The following is a 12,733-nucleotide window of genomic DNA, read 5'->3' on the forward strand; positions in this document are numbered from 1 at the left end:
ACTAAACTCCTTAATTATGTTAATGTACATTCATTAATTGTGGGTCACTCCAATAAAGACTCATAACTGCACTCTTCGCACTGTAGAACATTTCTATATCCATGAATTTAACAATTACAAGTAAGTCAATCTTTCAAGAGCAGTTCATAATTACAGTTGGGTCAAATTACTATTTTACCCTCGTAATTACCTCTTACTCCTTAAGTACTATTGATCCCTCTAATGAACAATTTGTTTATGGTCATACTATAAACCAAGTCTCTCTTGGGCCACTAAGAGGACGTATACCCTTCAAGACCCCGAATCAACACTTGAGAGAACTAATTCTCTATTTACCCTAAAGGCGAGAAGGAGCGAATTTCATATTATGTAGCTATGTTTCCAACTCCCCACTCAGTAACGTCACCAAAATAGTAGGCATATTGAGTCTGCAACTAAGGTCACCCATACAAATCAAAGAACGACCCTCATGAGCAGGAGTTCATAACTCACTCAGGATTGAGATCGAGTTACATGATTATCCTATGAAATATTAATCTCTTTAACTAATGCATTAGAATGAGAGATTAAGTATTCCGTGGTCTGATCTTATAAAAACTCATTGTATAGAATATCTCTACTCACATGTCTTTACATAAACAATTTGAATCAAATCGTTTGTAACACTTGCAATATTCGTAATCATTACAAAGTGGGTCATATCCATGGTGTTACCAGGATAAGGCAACCAACCTTAATCCATATACTATAGACCCTTTAGATTATTATTTGAAACATAATCCACATGCATGCTCACTACATATTGTTTTAAGTCTCATGAAATAACCTTGGAGTTTTTCCGTAATGGATAACTAATAATTACATATATAAAATAATAAATTATTATATCAAATAACTAATTAACTATGAGGCTTTAGGACATAAATCTCAACAATCCTAAGTAAGAGCCAAGGGAAAAATAGCCTTGGCCGTGTATTTTCCTTAGGGAATCAGATTGATATTCTTTTAGCTATTTTAAAGATATTTCCAACTTTATTTAGGGACATACTCATGATATATAAATTAATTAAACTAAACTAAGAAAGCAATAAAGTGATCAAATATGAAGGTTATCAATATAGAGACATTTTAAGGAATAGATTTCATCAATGATACAATTGCTTGGACTCTTGAAGTAATTAACACAACAACTAGATCTAGAAGTCTTTTGTCTAGATTGAATCTTTTGCAAACAGTATTTTATTTCACTTAATTACTAATTATTAATCACTTGAAACTAGATAATTAAGCAAAACATTAAGACTCTTCATCAACAATCTTTACCGTTATCCGACTACTTTAGTGACGATAGTCTAGCATGCATGATCTAATCTAAAACCTACTCGTTAGAACAAGATTTAAATCATAAAATCATTAAAATATTGATTAAACATTCAAAAGGATGAAGAACGGAGATGCAAATTAACATTCAAGAAGCAAAGTGTTTAACAATTAAACCAAAGAATTTATCTAGCCCTAAAACTATGAGAAGTTAGCCTCGCATGACTTCCAAAGACAGAACCAATATTAGAATACAAAAATACATAAGATAATTCAAGAAAATAGAAGAGAAAAAGAAGAGTTATCCGACATTCTTGCGGCATTTCTATAGTAGAATTGATCCTTCAATGCTCTCTAGTCACTTTGGCATCATGAAGTCTCCATAACCTGCTCAATACCCTTTCCCTAGGCCTAAAAAACTCCAAAATTCGATGTGAAAGTCGGCTGCAAATCTAGAATAAGTAGGAAAATTTTTCCTAAACTATTCAGATTTTTTTCTAATTTGCAACATAGTTTCACGACACTCCTGAAGGAAATCAGACATGAGGATTTTCATGAGCAGCAGAATCATCGTTCCAAATTCCATTCGAAATTGAACACTAACAATTACAGTCACGAAACGAAAACTAATAGGTCATGCACAATACGAAATTACAACATGCTTTAATAGGATAATCAAGGGAAAGGTTATACATACCTTTAAAGACTCATGCTTCAAACTCCCTCGATCACAAACGCTCATTCAGTCTCCAAGACAGTAACACACGAACGCTCGAACACAACGGCTGCAACACAGCACGATCAATCAGCAAACACGACCTCAACGATTTCCAAGATCACAAACTCAATGAATGGCCTCTAAAACCTCGAACTCAATCGAGTTGAGTGAGGACACCACCACAAGTGTTACCTTGGTATTCTCAGTGTGAGAATCCAAAAGTGTAGGCTCTATGTGGACTTGGTTAGAGGAAGAGACCTGAGGAATAACAATCGTGTAGACGATTGAGCAAGTGGGAGATGATATGAGTCTATCGTATACACGAATGCTTAATCGTGTAGAAGAAGGCAATCTATCATATAGATAAAGCCCTGCGGTCATTTAGCTACGACCAGCTGAGTGAACTATTGTATAATAACACTGCACGATCGTTTAGTCTCTCTTTCAACTATCGTTTAGTGAAACAAATTCACTTGACAGCAATTCCGTGAATACTTTTCGAGAATAACAACTCTTCTATATTTAGGAAGATATTTTTCCTTTTATTTAAAGGTTACCATAAAACTACCAATAACCTCTCACTCAATTGGTTATTAGAGAAAAAGAAATAGTTATCCAATAACTAATATTATTATAAATATATATGATAACCAACTTACCATATTATATTTATAACCTATAGTTTTAATATTTCATCTCATGAAACATATAAACCATAACTCTTTTTCTATTTTATGGTACTTAATGTAAATCTCATTTAGATTAATCTTCCACTTGATGTATCTCATACATCACACCAATCATATCATATATAATCCAATTTTCTCTAGTCAATTTGAACATTTCAAATCAACACCAAGAACTGATTCTCAACTTTAATCCATTAAGCTATCAAGGGACCTTATAGACCTGTAGCTTGAAGCTCCAACGGTACGCTGAATAACTGACTAAACTCTTTAGTCACGTGATCCACCATCCGTTAACTACCGGGCACTCCATTAAAGACCGACAATTGTACTCTCCATACTACTGATATATTTTGTGTCCATATCAACCAATCAACAATGCGATAACCCTTCGTAGATCACTCGTAAGTACAGCTGGGCCAATAACCGTTATGCCCCTATAGTTACATCTAACTCCTTAAGTATCACTGATCCCTCTAATGAACATAAGTCATAGTTCTACTATGACTGAGTCCTCTCTTCCAAAGAGAAGCTGTGGCCGCAATGTTCAAGACCCGGAATCAGTCCTCAAGGGAGAAATCTATCTACTTACCCCTACTTCGAAGAAGGAGTGAATTTCATCTTATGTAACGAAGTTCCCAGCTCTTAAATTAAACAAATCCCAAAAAGGTAGGCATGTTGAGTTGGCAATCTGGCCACTCTCACCCATACTAATAAAAGGACCGCTCTTAAAGGCAGAAGTTTCCAAAACACTTAGGATTAAGATCATGTCACTTATGGTCGTTTAGGTGAGATGTAAGTCTCAAGTATCAACGTTGTTATATAAAGAGACTAGTCATCTCATGGTCCAGTCTTATACAAACTCTTTGTATAGGACACCCCCGCTCACATGTCTCCACATGAATGGTCCGGATCTACCATCTGTAGTAGTTCACAACACTTGTAAACCTCTACAAAGCGGGTCGTATCGTAGTGTCACCAAGATCAGATATCCCTTCTTAGTTCTTATACTACAAACCTTTTGAGGTTATCACTTAAGGCATGATACTTATATATCTCATATACATGCTTAAGTTTATATACAATAACCATGAAGCTTTGTTTATTAGATATGAGTAAATGCCAAATAAAATAACTCTTATTTTATTCATAACAATGTGTATAGTTTACAAACTACGAGACTCCGGGAGAATTAGGACACCAATCCCAACAGGTCCCCAGCGCTACAATATTGGAATCTACAATGCTTTCTGTGAATAGCGTCGTGCTACAACGCTACCCTGTTTTGGGTAGTGAGACACCTTTTCTTCCTCTTTCTTCAATGTTTGGTCCGGACTTGTTCGTCTATGCATAACTGGACCGTTTTGACTTGTTTTAGCTCCAAATCTTGTTTTTTTTTTTTTCCTTAAATTCTGGAAATCACTAATAAACAACATCAAATCTAATAAAATCAAATGAAATCCTATCTAAATAAAAGGCAAATAAAAGCACTTTTTAGATTATTTTTATGGGTCATCCCATTAATCAGGATCGAAGTTCATAGTTGAAATGCAGTCGATCACCAATTCAACTCACTCTTGTCAACATCCCAAATGCAGCATATCTGTATGAGGAAGCTCCATTCAACTCTATCATAAACCTTGCTCACGTCAAGCTTCAAAGCAACATAACCCAGCCTTTCCTTCTTTTTCTTACTCAAGAAAGATAAGCATTCATGACTTATAATGATATTATTACTAATTCAACATTCAAGGATAAAAGCTAATTGATTACGAGAGATAATATCTCTAATACCACTTTTAATCAATTTGACATAACTTTGGTAACCAACTTCTACAAGACATTACACAGGATTATAGGGCGAAAATCAGAAATTGACTTGAGATTCTTGACTTTTGGAATGAGAACAATGTATGTCTGATTCCAGTCAGATTTTTTACTTTTGAAATGAGAAAAATGTGTGTCTGGTTCCAGTCAAATTTTTTACTTTTGGAATGAGAACAATGCGTGTTTGATTTAGTCGTGTATCAAGCCTTGGAGCTTTATAGGGCTGAAAACACCTAAGGGCATACTTTACCTCCTCCTTAGTGAACAATCGGAGAAAACTCTCATTCAACTCAGAGGTAACTTTTACTTGGACCCCTTCAAACATAGCTTCCACCCTTCCTTCTCAGATTGGGTGAAGAGAACATATTCTCTTTCTCATCATTTGTTCAATCTCCCCTGGACGACGGCGATTGGAAGCTTGATTATGGAACCATCGAGTATTGCGGTCACCCCACTTCAGCTAGTTTTCGCGTGACCATTGCTTCCAGTATATCTCTTCTTCAATCAACAAGTCATGGAGCTTCTTTTCCAAACCATGAATCAAACTATAACTGACAGGAGGTGGATGATCATAGACGGCTTCAATCTCTGCCTTCATTTTCTTTTAATATCACTGAACATTACGTTGTCAGCCTTGGTTCCCCATCTTCTCGGGTTTTGAGCACAAACTCCAAGCTTTAGCCTTAAGGTGGTCGGATGTGTAACTTGGCCCTGTATGTAGGAACAAAGACAAAAACTCAGGATTAACCAAAAGTTGATCCAACCGAAGACAGACCTGACGAGGAGGGCCCCTTTCGTTGCACCATGTAAACTTATTGCCTTGAAACCCAAGATCCTGAAGGTCACAATCATTTAAGGCCCAATGAAAGTTGTCCAGCAGGTGCATGTCTCACTTGGGTCCCCCTTCCTTGTCCTTGTCTCACAAAATTTCATTTAAATCACCGCCTACCACTCAGACGAAGTTATTGGAGTTATCTCACTTGTGTATTTATTTCTTTTCTCTTCTTTTCACTCTCCCTCCTCTTCTCTCTTCGTGCTGCCAGCCGTTTTCAGTCATTTTGAACAGAATGATTCATAAAAGAAACAACCATGAACGTCGTTGATATGGAGGAACAAATCGCCCAGTTCGTTTAAATTTGAAAAAAGAAAGACGCTCCTCGACATGGAACAAGCGGGTTCATTCCTCAAGCTGTGGAATTCTATACTCTTGAATGTAACTTTTATATAATCAAAATCAATTTAAAAGGATTAAAGTATGTTTAAGAGTGATTCTAAAAATATAAAAAGTGATTTCAACTCTTACAAAATCACTCTCAAATAGGCTATTAGCCTCGTTGCTAATTTTTCCTTCTTAAATCTCAATATACATCTCATTTCTTTCATCCACTTGCCTCCAATATTCCATACTTGATTTGGCTCCAATGCAATGTTTAGTTGTTTACCTCAAGAAAAAAGTGATAAATGAATGATAATATGAAAAATGGATCCCAATAAATTATTTTTATGATTGTTTACCTTTTTTTTCGTACTTGTACTAACACGTGAATTGCAATGTCCAATCTGTAGTAAAAAAAATTACAAAGTGATAGAGAGAGATCAATTAGTTTGCATTTTGAAAATATGTTATCGTTTCCATTACTGATACCGTCAGTATACTGTTACAATATAAGAAGTATGAATTTACCACATTTACTGTATGGTAGATTCATAATTATGAGGGGACGTTTGAAGCATGATAAAAACAGAAAGTTGAGTTGAGTTGGTAATTATTATCTGGAGAGTTATATTATCTATGTTTGGTGTGCAAAGTTGAGTTGGTAATTATTATCTATGTTTGGATGCAGAGTTAAGTTGGTAATTATTATATATATTTAGATGTAGAGTTGAATTAGTAATTATTATCTATGTTTGGATGCAGAGTTGAGTTGATTTGAGTTGGAGTATTATGTGCTATTTTTGTAAAGAACTTTTAATTCTTTTTCATTCTCAAAACATTACAAATTCTCTACAAGTATTCATATACATAACACAAAATTTTGAATTTAAACACTCAAATATAAGTGATTATTCCATTAAAAATCAATTAAACATTAATTACTGTAAAAATTAAAAAGAACTTAAAGGATTAGTGTCATCAAATGAAACTATTGACATTATTTTAGATAGAAGGAATGACACTTAATAATGTTAATCTTCAAAAAACCAAAATCTTACAATTTAAATCATAAAACCAACTATTAAATAGTCTTTTTTGACCAATTTGTAAAATATGAATTTACCTTTTTTCTGAAATGATTTTAGAAATATTGATGTTTATTTTTTCTACTATTATGTTGTATCAGTGTACAAACTATCTTTTTAAAATTAAAAAAAATTAAAAAAAAAACTTGAACCATAATTTTAAATTCCACTATTTCATTAAAATTATATAATATTTGAAAACATCAAGGGATAGGTTGTTAAAACATATCGTCAAACTTTTTTTTTAGTGAAACAACATTAGGACGTCGTACCTAATATTTTTTTAGATATAAGAAAAAAAATGAAATAGAAGAAGAATAATTAGATCTAAAAGAATGGTCATAGAAAGAAAATAAAAAAAAGGAGAAAGGAGGAGTTTAGAAAGAAAAGGGAAAATAAAACTCATACGAACCAGACAAAGAAAGAAGAGAGAACATGAGAAAGACGAACCAGACGGCGAAAGAAGAGAAAAGATGAGAGTAGAGGAGTAAACGTGAAGAGAGCATGACAGAGAGAAACGACAAAGTAATAGAGGGAGTTGGGAGAGTAATGAAAACGCATGGAAAAACGGATGAGAGCGAAAGTGATAAAATGGTGTATCATTAAACCCACCGTTTTATTTTTATCAGTAGTCGTCGAAGTTGGGCACATGAAGGTAGTAGGCAGAGTACGTCACCGAAGTTGCTTGGCAAAAGTAATCATTGGAGTTGGTCGTTAGAGTTGTCGTCAAAGGTGGTTGATGAAGCTCGGAATTCTTCGTCGAAGTTGGTCGTACGAATGTGAAAGTCAGAGTTTTTTTTTGGTAAGTTGTCGGAGTGTTGTCGGAGGCGGTTGCCAGAGCTTGGAGTTGATTGTCGGAGTTGGCTACCCGTAGGTGGTCAGCGAAGTATGTCGCCGAAGTGTGTTAGCAGTAGTCGCCAACGGAGACTAATGGGTGGAACCATTAAAAGCATTGGAGAGAGAGAATTTGGAAGAGTTGGGATGAGTTGGTAAAATAACCAACTCAACCCCACCAACATTTAAAATTGGTTGTGTTGGTAAAAAATATCAACTCAACCCAACTCTCCTTGGTTATCAAACACCCCCTCAGTAAACATGATAAAAACAATTTAATTACATTTTGTGATTCTAACCAATTGGTCAATCAGTGAAATTCCATTACAATTGTTTTAATTTTTATTAGAGATCAGTAAACATGTCCTAATTTCAGTACCCAGGTAATAGTCTGATTCTCTTTCGTTCTTTGTTTTTTTTTTTCCCACTTCTTGTTTGGTTCCATACTTAGAAAGTCCTTTTACGATGGTTCTCGGTCGTTTTCTTCACATCCTAAAATATGAGCATATTTTCCAAACCGGCCATTGCCAGTCACAGCCTTGGAGTTGATAAACAAAGAGCTCTTTTTCGGTTTCCCATGTCCTATGGGGTCTAATAACTAACCATCCAATAGGTGATTCAGTAGTCAATTAAGATATATTATCCCAAACATAGAAGTAGGAATTCACATATTCGACCTGTTGTAAGAGATGATATAGAAAAGTTTCGGCTACTGAGTAATCAGTGGTAAATCTGAAAATTGTGGAAAAGCAAGTAATGGCATGTCCTGTAATTTGACAGATCATTACATGAAACGAAAACTGAAATATGTACCAAGCATGTGATATCTATAGATAGAATAACTCAATAATTTACTGCAATTGTTTGAACAAGGCGTACCCAACCAACTGCTTCCTAAAATGTAATACATATGATCACAGAGTTAAATCTATTCTAGAATCTAATTTTAAGGATGAATTATAATCGTCTTAAATGGTACAACAAATGTTAACCCTAATGGTAAAGTAGAACCTAAAGAGAGATGTCGCAACTTATGGACAAAGACCAAACAGATCCTAAACAGAGACTAATATTCCATCCTTACCAGGGCATTAGAGACTTCAGTTAATCCGGACTGCATCCAGTCCTTGGAACATATCATCGCTTCTACGGTCTCGGGACGCAACGAACTGCGATATTGATCCATTTTCTTTCTGGTAATAAATATGGAGTCGGGAGGTAGTGTAGAAACTGGAATAGACAAGATATCACGAGCCATCTTTGAAAGAGTAGGGTACTTGAACTTGTTCAATTTCCACCATCCCAATAGATCAAAGTCTTGTACACGAGGTAACAAAGAATCTTCCAAATACCGGTCAAGTTCCGACTTCATTTGTTGGCTGGTGGTCTCCATAATGTAGACATCAAAATCTGTAAATCCGTTGTCAGAAAGAAGATTTCCCTGAGAATCCTCTCCCTTCATGTTACCATCAACATTTCCATCTTCAGCATATGTTGGGGTTAAGGGTAGAGGCAGCGCCACATATTCATCAAAGAGTTCATGAATTCCATCATCAACGAACTTAATGTATGCAGGAGCTTCTTCACCATAGACTTTGGTGAAACTAAACTCAACAAGTTTCATCTTGAACCGAGGATCCATCACGACAGCAGCTGCCAAGACTATGCTGCAATCATTCCAATATTTATCAAACTTTTCTAGCATCATTTTACTAAGGCTGCTTATGAAGGGATCCTCGCTTGTAATTGCTCGAGCCAGTTCTGAATGAATTCTCCACACTTCGTGAAAGACAGTAATGGCAGATGGGTGAGTCGTGGTGGTAAGGATGTTTGCTGCATCAAAAAGAAGTTTCAGGTATGTGCAGAGAATCTCAACCAACTTCCAATCTTCCAATGACGGAGCTTCCCTGTAATCAGGATCAGAGGTGTCCAAACAGGAAAATACTTCTTTCATCTCAGAGGCAGCCACCAGCATATGATAAGTTGTATTCCATTGCATTTGATCATCAAGAAAGAGGTTTCTCTCACTAGGCACTTGAAGTTGTCGCTTAAGCTCTAAAAACTTTTCCTCGTGAGAATCGGAAGTCGTCACATATTTCACACTGTCCCGAATTTTCCTTATTGTATTTTCTCCTGCATCTAATACATCTTTTGCAATGTCACTTAAAGTCCAAGCAATACAACTTCCAACTAAAAACTGACCATTGAGAATAAGGGGGTTTTTTATGGCAAGTAGGGGCCTGAGATTGTCAAGGGCGGCTTCATTCTGTCTTTGATTAAACGTAAGAGAGAATAACTTCCCTTCTAATCTCCAATCAGAGAGACACACAGCAACAGCATGACTAAGTGCATTAGGTGATTCTGGATATGGTTCCATTACAACATTCAAAACACGTCTGTGCAACTTCCACTCACTGTCAATAAAACTACCCATAATAAACACATAACCTACTGATCGACTGGAACTCCACATGTCAAGGGTAAGGCATATACGACCCGGAATGGCTTCTATAAACTTGCTTAGATTTTGCTTCTCCATTAAATAAGTTCCAACACAATCCCCTTGAACAGTGTTGAAGCTCACCATGTTGAATCGAGGCTGAAGGTTCTTGACAAATGATATAAATCCAGGATGCTCAACCATGTGAAGTGGATAGTCATGCATGATAACCATTCGGGCAATGTCTTGACGGCAACGATCCTGATCAAACACAACATAAGGTGAACTAGAAGTTCTATACCGTCTTTTTGGTGGATCACTGACAGTACCTCTTGAAGGTGGTGTATATGTAGCCACCAACTGATTCTTGTCCTGACCACGCAAAAGTGCGGAGCAAGTTCCTTTGGCAATGTGCCGCTTCAGATGGCTGGTGCCAGCAACTTTTGATCCCGTACTATACGCAAAACTTTGTTTACATTGCTTACAGTATGCCCGTCTGCAATCAGCACTTACGGATTCTATAGTAAAGTGTTCCCAGACTATAGACTTCTTTTTCCTCCTCTTGTTAGGCTGTACTTCCACCAAAGCTAGTTCATTATGTCCATCTGGTGATCCCAGCTTTCCTGTATCGGGAGTTTCCATTAGTTCGTCCTCGCGAGCTACCATGTTTTCCCCATTTGGAGTTGTCAAATTATGGTCTTCATCATGATGAATCACCATGATCTCTTTGCCCGAACTTTCCATGTTTTCTCCATCAGGAGTTGCCATTTCGTCTGGGAAGATGATTTCCTGTGCAGCAAAGCAATAAAATTAAAGAAAGATTTAGTGCCCACATCCTTATAGTGCTAACATTCCTAAAACTCCATATAAAGCAAAAACTATGGCAATTTGAACAAGTCAAAACGATAGCATAAATGTTTATCATGACTCATGGAACAGCAGGTCGCAGTCCAACTCCTAACAAAGGAAGTTTCTATATCAAACAAATTAAACATGCTGCTAAGAACAATATAAGCAAAACCCAGCCAAGGAATCATCAAAGACACGATCAACAAAATTTGACTTTCAAATCTAAGCGAGGAGAATTAATATATCATTTGAATAGACGAGGCACATCCAAACGATCGAAGAAAAATAAGAAGAAGAAGGAAACGACATCCCAGCTCGCAAACAAAATTAATGCAAATTATTAAGATCGCAACGCAATATGTGTTTTTCTTAAACAAAAAGGAAAACCCATCTGCCCATTTGTCATATTGAGACGTTGGTAAAACGTAGGCAGAAAATAGAATCGAATTGCTCCAATTGTTAGTCGGACTCGAACCCACAAAACAAAGTAAAGGCAAAATACCATTTTTCCAAACCCAGAAAGAAAAGGGAACCGAAGAAGATCCGTCTCCATCCTCATTTTTTTTTTAGTCAGATTTGTGAAACCCCCCAAAGCCCAATCGGCTGGTCAAATTTTTGACGGATAGCTTTTTGAGAGAGGCGCTTAAGAAGGGTTCTGTTCTTAATCTATGAGACCAAGGAAGGGGAAACACCCCCCCCCCCAAACGCGAATAATGGGCTTGGTCCGGGCCCACTAAAGAAATCGGGTCAAATTTGAATGAAAAGACATTCGGCCCAGCTAGAAGGCATCTTCAAACTTGAGAGATTCCAGTTTCCAACCGAGATGATCGAGTCCACATGGATGAATCGTGAGGCTAAAATGGGTAATAATGAAAAAAAAATGAAATATCTAAGATGGGCTGGAAATAGTAGTTGAACAAGACGAGTTTCTCAGATCTAGGGTTTGAAGAAAATTTGGGCATTTCAATAAGCCCAGCTACCCAGGTTTAATTGAGGGGGTAAAACCCACGAAACAGAAAATTTTGAACAGAGAATCATCGATACAGAACTCAATTTTAGAACTCGAACTTCACCGGACTAACAAATTAACAACAGAAGAAATGAATACCGAGACCCTAAATTCCCCAGAAAAAGAAAAAAAAACAAACAGAATCCATTCCAAAATCAACAACTCCAGAAATCGAGATTCTAAAATCAAACTAAAAAGTCAAGAGAGTAAAGGGAAAAGAGGGAAACATCTAATTTCGTCGATTTCAAAATCATGTAAAAGAAGAGCTCGGATTTTACCCGTGGTTTCGATCCACGATGAGAATCGAGATGGCCTGGCCTGGTCTGGTGAGCCGATGAAGCCTGAAAAATTTTGCAGCGAACGAGAGAGGAAGAGAGAGAATCGGAGATTGGGCTTCAAACGAACCCGAGTTTGCTAATTGGACTCAGTTTGGTAGAAGACGATTCGGGGAAGACTTTCCTTCTCTTTTTTCCTTTTTTCTTAAAATTTGGCCATTTTCCTTTTGGGCAATGGACTTTGCTGCAGGTCCATCGGCCTTATTTTAATTATCCAAATTTTTTTTTTCAAAATTATATTTTCATTTATATCCGTATAAAAGGTCTTTTTAAATTTTTCTTTTTTCTTCTCTAAACTGGATCGAAAAGCCCACAACAGAGGCCCACCAAATATCATGGATTACTTCTAAAGTGGGCCCTACTTGGGCTGGGCCCATAAGGCTTAGATCTAGCATGGATCCAAAGGTCCATATTATGGCTCTGGTGTATGGTCGGATAAAGCCAATCCGTTGGATCTAAGTATTGGAAAATTTT

The 12,733-nt window shown here is 36.5% G+C and overlaps 1 protein-coding gene across 2 annotated transcripts; it reads right to left on the minus strand.

Annotated features, from left to right (window-relative positions):
* Positions 1-8,434: 8,434 nt before the first annotated feature.
* LOC120071132 (zinc finger BED domain-containing protein DAYSLEEPER-like) lies at positions 8,435-12,496 on the minus strand. 2 transcript variants are annotated; one of them, XM_039023211.2, is made up of 2 exons: positions 12,203-12,496; positions 8,435-10,855 (listed from the first exon to the last, which is right to left on the minus strand). In XM_039023211.2, exon 2 carries the CDS (start codon positions 10,832-10,834, stop codon positions 8,693-8,695), a length of 2,142 nt encoding a protein of 713 aa, XP_038879139.2. In that variant the 5' UTR covers positions 10,835-10,855; positions 12,203-12,496; the 3' UTR covers positions 8,435-8,692. The 2 variants fall into 2 exon arrangements, with proteins under 2 accessions (XP_038879139.2, XP_038879137.2); XM_039023209.2 differs by lacking the exon at positions 12,203-12,496 and adding an exon at positions 11,418-12,151.
* Positions 12,497-12,733: the final 237 nt, after the last annotated feature.

Source organism: Benincasa hispida, chromosome 2, assembly GCF_027475165.1.
Source record: "Benincasa hispida cultivar pf3 chromosome 2, pf3_genome.v1.1, whole genome shotgun sequence".
Classification (NCBI taxonomy): domain Eukaryota; kingdom Viridiplantae; phylum Streptophyta; class Magnoliopsida; order Cucurbitales; family Cucurbitaceae; genus Benincasa; species Benincasa hispida.